The sequence below is a fragment of the Ptychodera flava genome, chromosome 8 (assembly GCF_041260155.1).
Source record: "Ptychodera flava strain L36383 chromosome 8, AS_Pfla_20210202, whole genome shotgun sequence".
Lineage (NCBI taxonomy): Eukaryota > Metazoa > Hemichordata > Enteropneusta > Ptychoderidae > Ptychodera > Ptychodera flava.
In genome coordinates, this window is record NC_091935.1 from 25,608,628 (window position 1) to 25,623,864 (window position 15,237).

Here is a 15,237-nt window from a genome sequence, read left to right on the forward strand (position 1 = left end):
GTTTAAAAGTATCCACTTTCGAAGCGCGTACAGCCCTTAGTGGTTTTAATCATCTCACTGCAGAAGACGCTAAAGTGAATTTCAAGTTACTACGAAGAAAATCGCAGTCGCATGTAAATGCATACAAATTAACGCATTGCATTGTATACAGTGCAGTGCCCAATGAGCAAAATCGATAGATCCAGAACTGGAAAGACCAGGTTGTGATATCAGACTATGTGAGGGCGTGGTTACCGAACCTCGACTGTCATGGTCATTACGCATAACGCGAAATTTTTTGACATGGTATGCCATAGTAGCTTTGACATGGTATACCATAGTAGCTTTACCTCCCGCTGAAAGAAGAAGGCAATAACTTTCCGTGCTATATTATCGCAAAGAAGTGCATCATCATCAACACTTTTACTCTCTCTGAGAAACACTCATTCCTTTTCTGTAAAAAACATCCTGTGGTATTTATTCTTCGGTTGGTGTCCTTAAAACAGACCTAAGTGAGAGCATTCGTAGGAGACGGGGTTCGTCTGAAACTTTCCTGGAAACGTTCCTCATTAACGGCATCAAAACAAGAATCTCAGGGTAGTGCTGCAATAACTGTACACATTTGTGTTTTTTAACTAATCCTTATATTTATTGTTATATGGAATATGAACAACAAATGCCTAATGTACTACATGTAATATAAAACGTAAGTGCACAAAGTAACACAAAATGGCTAAACAGAGGGGAAAATACACACAGATACTAAGGTGTCAAACTTAAAAACTACAAGTTTTCCTCTTATTTCAAACTGACTGGAAACGCCTTTAACCGTTATATCGCCATTCAGAGAAAAGGGTATTTCCACGCAAAAAAAAACCGGCCAGTTCCCGGAACCTTTCAACATTAACTGTTTGAGAGAAATATTACATTTTACAGATATTAAGACAGTTACGGACGCCTTGTGATATCCATTGTTCTTTAGCTGACCTGACTGGGGGATTGATTACAATTCATGTAGTGCCATGGCCAGGTGTTCGACGTGGAAAATGCAACTTGTAGACAAGGGTATACGTATCACAACGTCCTTAACAAAGCTGAATATCTTGCACTCGCTACTTTTTATACTATTTTACTTTCTTCTTGAACAAAATGTTTTGTTAGTAAAAAGACACAAGATTCGCACTTTTTTTTAAATTTTCAATGAGCATAAATGTCGTGAACACCAAAAATACCACTCTTTGTTGGGCGTCTTTGCAAGGAAGACATTTCTAAACCGAGATCCCTTTTTTGCAGATCGTTGCAAAACGGTTCGTCACTCATTCTGGTCGCATGAATTTTTGGCAAGGTTTTGATCATTTACTCCCAAGATTAATTCGCTCACAGTATATTGTTGTGGTTGAGTCAAGATGTAGAAATGTAGTGTTGAATGCTATCGTACAAACGCCTGTAATGTGAAACCTAACAGTAGTTGTGGTTGGAAATAAGTCGATTACAAGAACCAGCAATTCTGTCTGCTGTCATTTCAAATCTGTTGTTCTTCAGTTTTGGCGGCCTCATTGTCTAATAGCCGTGCCCTTCACATAACACTCCAGAAAGTTTTACTCCAAAAATTTCTTGACAATCTATCAATTTTTAGCGTCGCCAAAAATGATTGGTGTCTCTCGTTTACTGCGGCATGATGAAGTTATTGATTTATCAATTTCGCATCAGAGCTTTCGTTCTTAGGGGCGAGGGAGGGGGTCATAATTAAAAAGGAATTACGTTGATCATGCGTCAGCTGTTATCGTTGACAGCCCCCTTAGTGTTATTGGAATGCTGAAAGTAATTCTTGATGGTTTTACCGAAAGCTTCGGGAAGAATAAGTGGATTAGAGGATTTTGCTTGTCGCAGTAGTTCATGATGTTAACCGGGAGTAATATTCTGAAAATACTGCCTTCAAAAATACACAGAAGCTGAGCTAAGTGCCTTCTAAACCCGGGGAAGTGGATTAGATCTTTGAAAGAAAAAAGCGGAAACTGTCAGGAAATAAGCAGAGCAAAAATTGCCTAAAAATCAAGGCCATATACTGATTTTTTTAAATCGCTCACAGGTTAGCCAGAAAATATGGTTATAAAATGGTACGCATACCATGTAAAAAAAATAAGTGTCAAGAAATTTTGGAAAGCTAAAAAATGGTCGCTAATTCTGACCATTTTCTCCAAAAATCTAACCTATCTTTTACATGATTACATGCTTTGCAACACGATCAAAATGGCGGTACACAGCAGCAAGATCGACTGATCTCTCCTTTGCCAAGCCTTCAGGATGCCGTCGGCAGCTGACTCTGCGCCGTCGCAGTAGAAGTTAGCATCCCTAGACTGGTCCAGAATGTCTTCCCAGGCATCGTCGTCGATGGGGATATCAGGGCAGAATTCCTTCGTAGTGTCAACCTCACATCTGGAAGAGTCGTTTAATTCCCTGCGAGAGAGGAATAGTGACAAACAAACACTGTCATTTTACTGAACGACAAGCACGAACTTTTCGAATGCTTAAATGGTCCAAAGAAGGCCAGCGTGGATCAAGAATAACTATGCCTAACACACTTAAAACCCTCCGCACCTTAAATTTATTTGCATTTCTGAAGCTCACTGAACGACATCGTAAAACAGTCGAGCTCTCAAACAGTGTAAAGTGGGCTGGCGAAAATATTTACTGTCATTTAAGGGAGCGTTCAGTTTTTACGGCCCGGGGGGGGCGGCAAAATCTTGTCGCCGATGTTCAAAAAGATATAGACCCCCCTGCATTTTTTGTGAAAAAAAGATGACCCCCCTTTGTCAGACGAAAAAAATTGATGATCCCCCCCCCTGAAAAATAACCAAAACCAATATGTCAATTTACCCGCATGATTGGATTTGAACTCCGGTACGCGGCGCACTTTATATGTGTAGCAGAGATGCTAGTGCACAAACTTCTCAGCCACATCCATTGAAACGTCTGTTAATTAGGACGACTGTAAGGCAATTTTTAACTTCATTTCCATAGACAACTCATATGAGTTGTCCATGGACATTGTATAAAGTAAACTTTATTGGAGTGGTTCGCCAAAGGCAGCCCTCCGGTTAAGAGGGTCATGGGCCATTACGTAAAGTCAACTTTATTCTAGTGGGCCACCAAAGGTTGCCCGCCGGTAAAGAGGGTCGATCATGGCTATTGCATAAAGTAGACTTTACTGGACAGGGCCGCTGAAGGCGCGCGGCCATTACCATTATTCAGTGCGTGATCCCAGGGGTCCCTCAAAAATGTTTCTAATACAAGCCGCGGCTTCAATTGGGAATTTTACAGTAAGATTGCCGTGGGGTATTACATAAAGTCAATTTATTGTAGTGGGCCGCCGCAGGCGGCCCGCCGGTAAAGAGGGTCTGATCATGGCCATTGCATGAAGTAAACCTAATTGGAGTGGGCCGCCAAAGGCGTCTGCCCGTTAAGAGGGTCATGGGTAATACATAATGTATATTTATTGTAGTGGGCCGCCAAAGGCGGCCCGCCGGTAAAGAGGGTCGATCATGGCCATGGCATAAAGTGAACTTTATTGTTGGTATTATGTTTTAGAAAATGTGGTGACCCCCCCCCCCTTTCCTACCAGTGAAAAAGCGATGACCCCCCCTTTGCGGATTCCAAAATTACGATGACCCCCCCCCCCGGATTTTGCCGCCCCCCCCCGCCGTAAAAACTGAACGGTCCCTAAATACTCTTCGAATTACCCACACCTGTAAACTGCCTCATGATCGTGCTAACGCCGACATGCCAATATTCGCTGTAGGGAGCGAGTGTGTAAATTTTCACATCAAAGTTAAGATTTCGTCAGCCTGTTTTCAGCTGTCGGTTATGTTACTGTCTTTATTTGCTTCAACTTAAGGCTATTGATGATGCTCGCTTCATCGGTAAATTAGATCATTCAAATGGTGAAAGTAACATTTACAGTAGTTCTTTTGCATTTCAGCGATTTGTCCATCATTTTCTTCAGTTTCTAACTTCGTAGTTTTCATTGAAATATTCCATACTAGATATAAAAAATCCCTCATATACTCTTACACCGTTATATGTTAGGTAATATTTAACCAATTTCATTTGGCAAGAGATCACAAGTAGAAATACTACTTAAGATGTAACATCCAGAATTGGTCTCGCTGCCTATTTTTTGGTAGTCTATACTTATTTAATCAACTCTCTATCGCAATACAGAGCCCCCAGATATTCGAACAATATTCAATTCAGTTTATTCTCGATCGGATTCAAACTAACAACGTACAGCACTCAGTCACTTGGCGAAGATATTACAGTCAAACCCGCTCGTATAAATGCCTACTCTTAAATGGAGTGGTTAAATATCAGGCAAAACCAGTGGATTATAAAAGAGAGGTCTAACATGCGTCGGTAAAAATTTCTTGATCTTTCTGAGCAGTGATAATCGTTGAAACCATATTTTACTCAGTTTCTCAACATGTTTGACAGATTGCTATCAATATCAATACCAAGCAGTTTGTCATCTTCTACATGTTTAAGAAACATATTTTCAAACTTCGCTTGAAATTCCCAAATAATACGACGTCTTCTTTTTTAGATGTTTAACAAGCATGGCCCTAGTTTTTTTTTCTGTATTTACAATCATTTTGTTAATTTCACAGCAGGTTTCGTATGTACATGCTCTACTGATTTATGTGCATGATATGAAGTGGAATCATCAGCATACATGTGACGAGTATTACAGTGTGTGGTTGCCATGGGCGAATCATTTATGTCAATTATAAAGAAAAAGCGGTCCCAGAATTGATCTTTGAGGAACACCTACATTCACATTGTGTGATTCAGACATCGAATTTCAAATGCTAACTCTTCGGGGTCTATTTTTGAACTGTTTGTTACTGAGCCATCATATAGAACCATTTCCACAGCCGCTAGAGATCAACTAAAATCAAAGGCTTTCTACAGGTCCAGTAATAATACTGCCCCAACCAACATTCCACTATCGATCTCTTTTGCAAAAAGAATCAAGACTGTAATATCTATAAAATCGTGTTTTCCAAGTATGTATAAAGACATTTGTAATAGTGCGGCCTCTCAAGAATGTTAGAAACTGCTGGCAAAACAGAATAGGCGCATCTTTATAGATTGATTAATTGTGACGTCTTGTGACAAGTCAATGGTGGTGCCAAAACTATTCCAATTTTAATATATCTGGCACTAAGTCATCAATTCCGACTGATTTTTTTGGTATCAAGATTGAGAAGTTGTTTCAATACCAAATCAGGAGTAATTTGCATAAAATTAGTAAACCACTCGAATTTTTAAGCTTTGGTTAATCAACTTTTATTAAGGTTGCAGAGTTTGATATGTTATGTAGATTTGTTTGAGAACGCAAATTGATTGAAATTGTTAAAAAAGTTTTATTTACAAAAAATTGATTTACAAATATGATTGCTTGAATTTATTTTTAGATTTCTTTATATGTTTGTGTGCACGCTCGTGCACAGACGACCATCGCAGATAATGTTATATTACTTACTCGCACAGTCTGGTATCGAGTGGATTGGCTCGGAAGATGCTGTTAGCGTTTTCGGAACACTTCGTCACTTCGGCAACGTAGCCATCTCTGCAAAAAGTTACATCTGTGTCTGACACGCTGCTTAAGTCTGGTAGAGTAGTAAAATTTGCATCACAGAAGATGGGAAGGTAAACAGTTTCGATTATTAGTGCGTATGCGTCGATGATCGTCGATATCGTTAATTGGACCGCGCTGTCTTGTGAACGGCACGTTTCTCCAGCGTTGGTAACGCATGCCTTTGCACCTAACAGGTCATTCCTGTGAAAAATCGGTCAGACACAAAACTATACGTTGATAAACAGGAGGAGGAAGTAGGTCACATTGGTGGATAGATCTTAGGCAGACAGGTAAACAAACAATTAAAAAGACAGGTAAATAGCAGTTGATATCACTCATGAGATTTCCTGTCAGATTGCAACGGTACCAGGTTGATTCTTCGGTAAATAAGTTTTGTATTTTCTGAATCGTCCGTAAAATGAAAATTTATTTTATTTGACGTTGGCGATAACATAACACTCCCAACTCTGATCAATATGATATGTTGTGTTCACAGGCATTTACAAGAGAAAACACTACCCCATCCAGACTGATATTCTAATACTTTCCCCTTTCTGTGTATATTCTATGGCTTTATATCCTTTGTCCGGACTGTACTTTACCCACTACACCACTATCGATACGAGCACCATTTATATCTATATACATTTACACGTACGTGCAGTTGTCCTTACTCATCCTCAGTGATCGGATAGCCTCTCTCATACAGTCGCCGAACACTTTGGCCGACCAGGGTGGCACTGTAGTAGGTGACTCTGGGCACTCGCTTCCGAAACAAGAAGTGAAGACAGAAGCTACAGAGAAGAAATTTAAGGTTTGGTCAGTCACCACTTTTAATACAATTTGTTGCCGTTGAACTTGTCTCCTTAAATCTCTGAATGTGCAATTTGCAACAACAAAATTTCTTAACCAAGATTTGATATATGCTTAGCTAAGATATATTATTTTGAGTAAATCTGTGATTTGCAATTAAGGAGGCGAAGTAGAAAGACTTTTTTAGTCCGTGGGCTGGAGGGACCAACCGTGCACCCCAATTAACCTATTACATGGGTATTTTTTCGTTTTTTAGAACCTGTGTGAAGGACAGCATCTTCACAAGAGCGAAGTACAGTGTAAAATAGACTTTCCTGACAATGAAAGATCTATGCTGCAAAAAAGTACGAAATTGAAATGATTATTTTCGATCTCTTTTTCAAAGCTGGCCTCCGCAACCGATGTGCATTGCAATTTTGAAACAATACAACTCTCGTAAGTCTTGCATGAGTTGATGCAATACAGACTGCTAACTCACACGAGAATTCAAAATCAGCCAGTTCCTTGCCTCTTTTACAATATTCTGACCTAATCTAACCATATAATTTGCCCATTATAACTGACTTTTATCGGTTAACTTGAGTAGTTTCAAGTTAAAATACTAAAAATATATTGTTATTTTTTTTAAGTATTTGGCAGCCCTTCTCAATCTGCAGCACTTTGGCAATAATATGCAGAGAACATTGTAATTGGCATGCAATGAAACTGAATAGTAACCTCAATGTCAATACCTTTCGCTGCACTCACTCTTGGGTCAGGCCTGTCACATATTAATTAATTTGGGACAATATCACAATATTTACAAAAAGGATTTTCTGAAGTACTCTGTCTATTTATAACCACAGCCTGCAACATTAAAGCAACACTAGGGTGAAAAATAAAAACAGCATATTTTAATTAATTAATATCTGATCTTTTTTACAAATTTAATAATGTAAATAATGTAGGTAACTGTACATTCTTTTGTATTTTTTCAGAGGAACTTCAACAGAGATAGGGAACCAGAAAGGAAGGGTTTTGGCAATCTTACCAAGATTAGTTCCATCTATCTGGCAGAAAGTTGTCTTATGAATCAGTAAAAAATGAAGATGAAGAAGTTTATTCAATTTACAAATGATTTTATTGTTTTACAGTGACACTTCTTGTTTCCTTGTTCATTGTTAAACTGCTGTTATTCATGCTTTTTATTACAACTCTACATTTTTAAAGATTGGGGTAATAAAATGTAATTCCCTGTACATCCAAGTCTGGTGGCCAGTCTCTGAATTCACACACTGCAAACACAAACTCAGAAGCAATTCAACGCATTTAATTTACATTGTGTGCATTTGAGTTTAAACAAGTATGAGCTCATTCTGAAAGCCTTGAATGAGACTACAGAGAAATATTTCTATATCCTTGTTTCCGCACATTTATAATAAAAAAGAGCAACTTTGTGACACTTGTGTTCCATCACTGTCACATGCATTTCATAGCAGGAATGTAATAAACAAACTTCAGTAATGTTGCATAAAAGGTACACTCATGTAACATCAATGTCTTGGCAGGGCTGCAACATGAATGTTTGGGTTGTCATGGTACAGTGCTGCAACAATAATGCTCCATAAAAGGTACACTCATGTGACATCAATGTCCTGGCAGGGCTGCAACACACATACTGTGGCTGTCATGGTACACTGCTGTAACAGTAATTTTCACGTATGGTGCACTGTAGGTACATGAGTGCTACACGCATGCTGCACACATGTTCCAGCATGTCTGTAGCAGTACTGCAGGATCATCCATGCAACACGACTGACATAACTGCAATGTAACAGAAATACTGCACTGCAGTTACTAGCTAGACTTTTAGCTGTGTACATGCAAATGAAAAACGTCTTTTTCTTGTTCAGCAGGTTCTAAGAACAAAAAAATTCCATGTAGTATGTTTATGGGGGTGTACGGTGGGCCCCTCCAGCCCACGGACTATTATGTTTCCTCAAACTTTCCGCACGGAAAATTTAAACCCTTCCCCCCTCGAAATCAAGAGTGAAAATTAGGGCTCACCGTCAAGAATTTGGTACTAGATAAACAAATTGCCCTATATATACCAACACTTGACACTTCAAAATAGCCAGCAACCCTCTTTTATCTGTATTGGGGAAAAGCAATTTTCGACTTTTATGAAATCAAGTCGTTGAAGACTTTTTAACTTGATGAGCTTCAAAATGAACCCCCAAAAAACGGTAGACCGAAAAACGTATTCTATGGCACATGTATCACGCACATTGTGTCATCTTTCAGTCCGGACCCCCTGTTTGTATCCGCCGTTCAGTCATTTTTCAGACAACTTAGAATATAAAATTTCTCCCTTTTTGCAGATACAATCCTGACCATGTAATTTTCAAATATGGATGTCTTTTTGGTGTGGTAAATGGTCACTTACCGGCCAAGAGAACGAAGAGAAACACTTTAAAGGTCATCTTTTCTGTGCAGTTAGTGCGATGCAACTCTGTCAGTAGGTCCACAACTAGCTCAACGTACGAAGTCTTTCCTGCAAACAAAGATGATGTGTTTTTGTAAGGGTAGTTATTTAATGAGCGAGATCGTGTAATGGAGAAATGGCGAAACATCGAAATCAAGAAAAGGCAAATTAGATGAATAAAGGAAGTGAGAGGTGGGAGAATTAGACACTATTGTACCTTAATAGCGCTAGCGATCAAAAGAAATCTTAGGGCCACTTGTACCTCTTGCGCATGCGAAGTCTGAAAGTGTATTTCAAGGACGAGGTTAGCGTCAGACTCTGCTCCTGTTTCGGATTTATTTTTAATTCGAATTCGGGAGACCACAGGGAAAAGTACGAAATCTAGCTCTTTGATCATGTTGATGAAATTGGTGTTATTTTCTATCAAAGCCTTCTTCCCTCTCCGTTTATGTACTTAAAAGTGTAAATGCGACACCTGATCATTTGACCGCACGCTTCTGTTTGTCCACAAACACATGCCTAATGAGCTACCATGTTATTAAACCATCTTGAAATGGTTCATTAATGTTAATGCTATTCAGCCAACCAAAACGCTAAAAGTGCGACGCTACACATTGCCAGTATTTCATCGCTAACTAGAAATCCTTAGTTTCAATCTGCTCTAGGGACCTTCGTCACTTCTTGTGGCTGCGAGAACTATATCGCAAGCTCGGGCTGTCGTTCACAACACTAGCATTAAGGAAACCCCTCTGTTTCGATGTTTTTTAACGTAACGATTCAATCTTAAACTCAGAGCTGTCTTTTTCGAATGGCATGATACTGGACGTCGTAAACCTATTTTCATTTTTTTGTTGTAGGAGTTCATATTCCGGAATCAGTGGTCTAATTCTGGAATACACATACAATGACCTCAAATGTTAAAAAGAATACGTCCATGGTTGGACAGGTAAGCGGCACAGTTTCTATCGGTCAGTGTACTCTGTTTACTTGTCAGTCCTGTAGGTATAGCTAAATGATCGGATTCGAACTCACAACGTAATATATTACATCCATGTTTATGAAAATACGAGAATGGGGAATAATTTGAGGTAGTTTGTGATTGCTTTCAACATCATACCTGTTTCATTGTACGTAACACATTTCAAAGTAACTTGAAGGAATAAGCTTTTACGGTGTTTAAGCGAGGAAAATTCCCTTTCGCAGAACACATTAAATTGAGATGAAATATTGGGATATAAAATCACATGTGACTCTGTAACACAACGATATCAATCGTCCGAGCTTCAGCTTTATTTACTCAAAGATCGTTGGCTCTTGCCTCAGCCATTCTGATCTCGAGCCCGCGAATTATGCAAATAGCGCCCAGAGGTCAGCGAATCCTGCTCATACCAAAGTCCCTGGAGGGACTGTACTCATACCCATTACAATGGAAAGGTCAGGGCATTGTCAATATGTGATCAATTTGGGCTTGCTGTGGATAAAATGTCCTTCTGTTGAAGTTTTCAGACTAGTGACCTCAAAATCTGAAAATACTGGAGAAGTTAGATTAATATGATATTATCTTGGACAGGAAATGTTCATGAAATTGTGCACTTTCACTTTATTTTCAGTTCGTTGACAAGTGGTCGTCACGGATCTGTCCGACGTAAACAGTTCAACAAACCGACGGAAGGGTGGGTCGACTTCACTCACATAGGACAGTTCTTAATCCTAAAAGTGAGTCGTAGCGGCATCAGAGACAGGGACAGACAAATACTCTACTGAAACATATCATTTTGTACGGTCTACGTTTTCACTTTGCACCGGCTTGATATCTTCACTTTACTTTGTGACGTTTCATTTCACTTCGTAAAACTGCACAAGACATTGTTCTCTTCTAGGAATGGTCAAATTTCTCTCTTTGATTTGATGACCGTATTCCGCGAATCATGGACAATGTTTTCAGAAACGTTCCTCTTTTCTATTGAGGACGGCTCTCAGACAGTGGATGTTATTTTTTACAGTTTGACGACAAAAATTAACTGGAGCCTATTCTATATTACTCCACTTGTCTGCAAAGTTGTACAGAAGATACATTTTTCACAGATATTAATCATTGCGAGGGGAAGGGAAACGATCATATTTCTTACTTTATGACTTGTATAAATTCTTAGCGAACCATACAGCTGTCACTTCAATGATTGCTTCGATCACGCTCAATCGACGAGATTCAACAGCTTCAAAGCGTTCAAAAGGTTAGAGCTTCTCTCATTGTCACCCGCTTACAAAATAGCACCGTTGAAACACAAGAAGGCATGCGTTGTCAGGCAATGTCTAAATACATTCTGAACTCAATACAACAGTGAACTTTTCGAAAATCGTGTAGTAACTTGTGACTCCTTGAATTTTTTTATGCGAAATCGGCCGTCGTTTCCCTGCCATTTTGATTCAATTTAAATCAAGCTATAAAATGTCCGTCTTGAGAAAAATGTTGGATGAACGAGTAACTTTTGTAACAATTGTGAACAAGCTAGTACTTGGCTTATGATGAACAACGAAATAGATGCTTTGCGAAATCGCGAAATAACGAAATGACAACATTTCCACAACCCCCAAATTTTTTCTTCAATAAAATCTAGTATTTAAATAATGTCCGTGACCGCAGCAGTTGGTTTACTGGGTTTAATGAACGGATTAGGTATGTAATGGAATATTTTGAAGTGACTTCAATCACGGTCGAACTACAAAGTCACGAAAGTGATACATGGCGAAATCATGGGCCGCCATGAAAATATCAGTATGAACACGTACTCCCACAGTCACTACAGTACCTGTTTAGTCAGGGGAGTCGTGAAGCTTCACAAATCTCTCTCGAAATAAAGCCATACATGACGGGATGTTTGCATCTAAAAAACAGTGCACTTTTTGGGCTCTTTCTGCACTGATAATATGCAATCTAAAGTAGTTATATCAGATATAATCAGACATTACATAACGCTTAGTCAACAACTTCAGATACCAATAGCTTGCCGGTACTACTTTATGCCAAGGTATTGTACAGTTGAAGCGGCACAAACTCAGTCTCGTGTAAACCTTGACAACAGTATTATCATTTCAGGACATTGGAATTTGTTCCTACTTTTATGAATTTGAACTAACATATGGCTTGTAGTATATTTATAGGTCTTATTCTGTGAAATTAGGGTACAATGTTCAAAGAAGTTCAAGGCGAACTATTATCTGTATGAGTGAAGTGTGTAAGGCAGAGATGTCTTCCCTGTACACCCACTTAATCGCTATCTCTAATCACATATTGCAAACAGCTTCCGAGATGGCAAATAACTTTAATTAGGAGCTCCATACCCCTTGAAAGCCCTATTTCAAGGGGTGAATGTGCATTGAATATGCATTGTTTTTTAGATGGAAACGTCCCCTAATGAACATTTTGGAATTGAGGTTTTTAATCTTCAAACACTAGCTGTCGAAACGCAGCTATCTGTTGGCGGGTAGCGTGCGTAGCTATGCGGTGGCAGGGTTGACCTTTGATCCGCAAAGCTCTGCATGCATGGCAGGGCACAGGCGACCCAATAAGTATTACTGAGTTTTTCCACACTGTTTTCTCTATCATTTTCTCTTCTTTCTTCATGCTCTGAATGATCGGAATAAATAAATAAAATAAATGGTTTACATAACCTAACCTAGCCTCTGTGACTATTTACTTTACACTTCATTACAAGGACGTATATCTCTCATACACACATGCTGTAATTAATTATTCAACACAACTAATTATGCTTATCCGTGGACTTATCAGACGTTGGTCAACATCCGAAAGATAGGTTTTAGTATTCCATTCCTATCTTTCGCGATGTTGATCAACCCGTAAAATCCCTGATAAGTCCACGGATTAGCATAATTAGTTGTGTTGACTAATTAATTACAGCATGTGTGTATGAGAGATATACGTCCTTGTAATGGAGTGTAAAATAAATAAAGAGTCACAGAGGCTAGGTTAGGTTATATAAACCATTTATTTTATTTATTCCGATCATTCAGAGCATGAAGAAAGAAGAGAAAATGATAGAGAAAACAGTGTGGAAAAACTCAGTAATACTTATTGGGTCGCCTGTGCCCTGCCATGCATGCAGAGCTTTGCGGATCAAAGGTCAACCCTGCCACCCCATAGCTACGCACGCTACCCGCCAACAGATAGCTGCGTTTCGACAGCTAGTGTTTGAAGATTAAAAACCTCAATTCCAAAATGTTATGGCTTTATTTCGAGAGAGATTTGTGAAGCTTCACAACTCCCCTGACTAAACAGGTACTGTAGTGACTGTGGGAGTACGTGTTCATACTGATAATTTTCATGGCGATGGCGGCCCATGATTTCGCCATGTATCACTTTGTAGTTCGACCGTGATTGAAGTCACTTCAAAATATTCCATTACATACCTAATCCGTTCATTAAACCCAGTAAACCAACTGCTGCGGTCACGGACATTATTTAAATACTAGATTTTATTGAAGAAAAAATTTGGGGGTTGTGGAAATGTTGTCATTTCGTTATTTCGCGATTTCGCAAAGCATCTATTTCGTTGTTCATCATAAGCCGTGAACAGCTAGTACTTCGCTTGCTATGATACAAAAAATCGTTTTCACCCTCGAAATCCTCAGACCAGTGACATCAACATTATGAAAATACTGAAATATTGGGTCATATGATATTACTGGCGGGAAAAAATTCATCGTGGACAGGAAACTTTCATGAAATTGTGCACTTTCACTTTATTTTCAGTTCGTTGACATGCGGTCGTCACGGATCTGTCAAAGAATTCAACAAACCGATGGCAGGGTGAGTCCGCTTCACTCACATAGGACAGTTCGTCCATGGTTTAATCCTAAAAATAAGTCGTAGCGGTATCAAAGACAAGGACAGACATTCTTTACTGAAATATTCTATTTTGTACAGTCTATGTTTTCACTTTGTACAGGTTTAATATCTTCATTGCTTCGTGACATTTCATTTCACTGCGTATAAAGTACAAGAGAAGTTTTTCTATTCCAGGAATAATCATTTCTGCCTTCGATCTGGTGACCGTATTCCGCGAATCATGAACAATGTTTCCAGAAACGTTCCTCGCTTATTTTTTAGGAGGGCTGTTAGAGCCTGACAGTCGTCGTCTAACTGTTCTACGATATTTACAATTGTAATATGCCTTTGGACTGCTGATATCATTTTCTACAGTTTCACGACAAGGAGGTATAACCTGTTCCACCGTGCGGTACTACACTTGCCTGCAACGTTGTGCGAAATATACGCTTTTTTCTTGATAATAATCACTGCAAGGGGAAAGGCAACGGTCGCATTTCTTACACTTATGACTTGTAAATATTCTCAGACTACCATTCAGAATTTAATGTACTAAATCAATATACGTGTAACGTTTTAACATTTCAAATATCTCACCGAGGGCTCTCGCAGTAATAATACCAAAGCTCCGATTATAAAGTTGGGGCACAGTCAAATCTAAAGTAGGGATTCATTGAGACCAAGCTTCCTGTCACGCAGCAACAATCACACTCACCTTTGCAGCTCTTGATCTCCACTGATCGTACACTTCGTGTAAAATGTACCCTGTCTATCAACTTTTCTCTAATATTGTAACCCCTCTAAAAACGTTCATTTAACGATTGCTTCGTACATGCGCAATCGACTAGCCAATAACTTCAAAGTGTTCAAAAGGGCTTTTTGTCACTTCGCTGACAAAATAGCGCCATGGAAACACAAGAAAGCATTCGTTTTCAGGCAATGTCTCAATGGATTCAGAGCTCAATACACCTATCCGAAAATGGTATAGTCTGATTGAATGGTCTGATCATGAGTCCAAATGGTCATAAGCGGAAAGAAAAAACAAACGAAAAAGAAAAGAAATTCTATAAAATTTTGACTCCTTGCATTTTGGTCCGAAATCGGCCGTCGTCGCCCTGCCATTTTGATGCAGTTTAAATCAAGCTGTAAAGTGTCCGTCCCAGAGTTTTGGAAGGAACGATTAACTTCTGTAACGATGGTCAAGTACTGAGCACTTCGCTTGCTATGTAAAGAACTTGCCCAACGTCGAAATTTTCAGACCAGTGACATCAAAATAAAAAAATACTAAAATTTAAGGTCATATGCCATTGCTGGCGAAAAAACAATACATCTTGGACAGGAAACTTTCATGAAATTGTGCACTCTATCTCCATTTTCAGGGCGTTGAAATGTCGTCATCACGGATTTGAGTCGTGGACATTAAATTCAACAATTCCGACAAAAGGGTGGGTCCACAATTCTTCCATGGTTTAATTCTAGAAATGAGTTCTAGTG

The 15,237-nt window shown here is 39.1% G+C and overlaps 1 protein-coding gene across 1 annotated transcript in view; it reads right to left on the minus strand.

Annotated features, from left to right (window-relative positions):
- LOC139138879 (uncharacterized) overlaps positions 1-14,529 on the minus strand; it is a 31,383-nt gene extending 16,854 nt beyond the window's left edge. Inside the window, exons 1-3 of the mRNA XM_070707454.1 lie at positions 14,459-14,529; positions 8,856-8,963; positions 6,276-6,411 (exon numbers count right to left, since the gene is read on the minus strand). Of these exons, the coding sequence (XP_070563555.1) occupies positions 6,276-6,411; positions 8,856-8,892 (173 nt within the window). The 5' untranslated portion in view covers positions 8,893-8,963; positions 14,459-14,529. The remainder of the gene's footprint in view (positions 1-6,275; positions 6,412-8,855; positions 8,964-14,458) is intronic.
- Between the last annotated feature and the right edge of the window lie 708 nt (positions 14,530-15,237).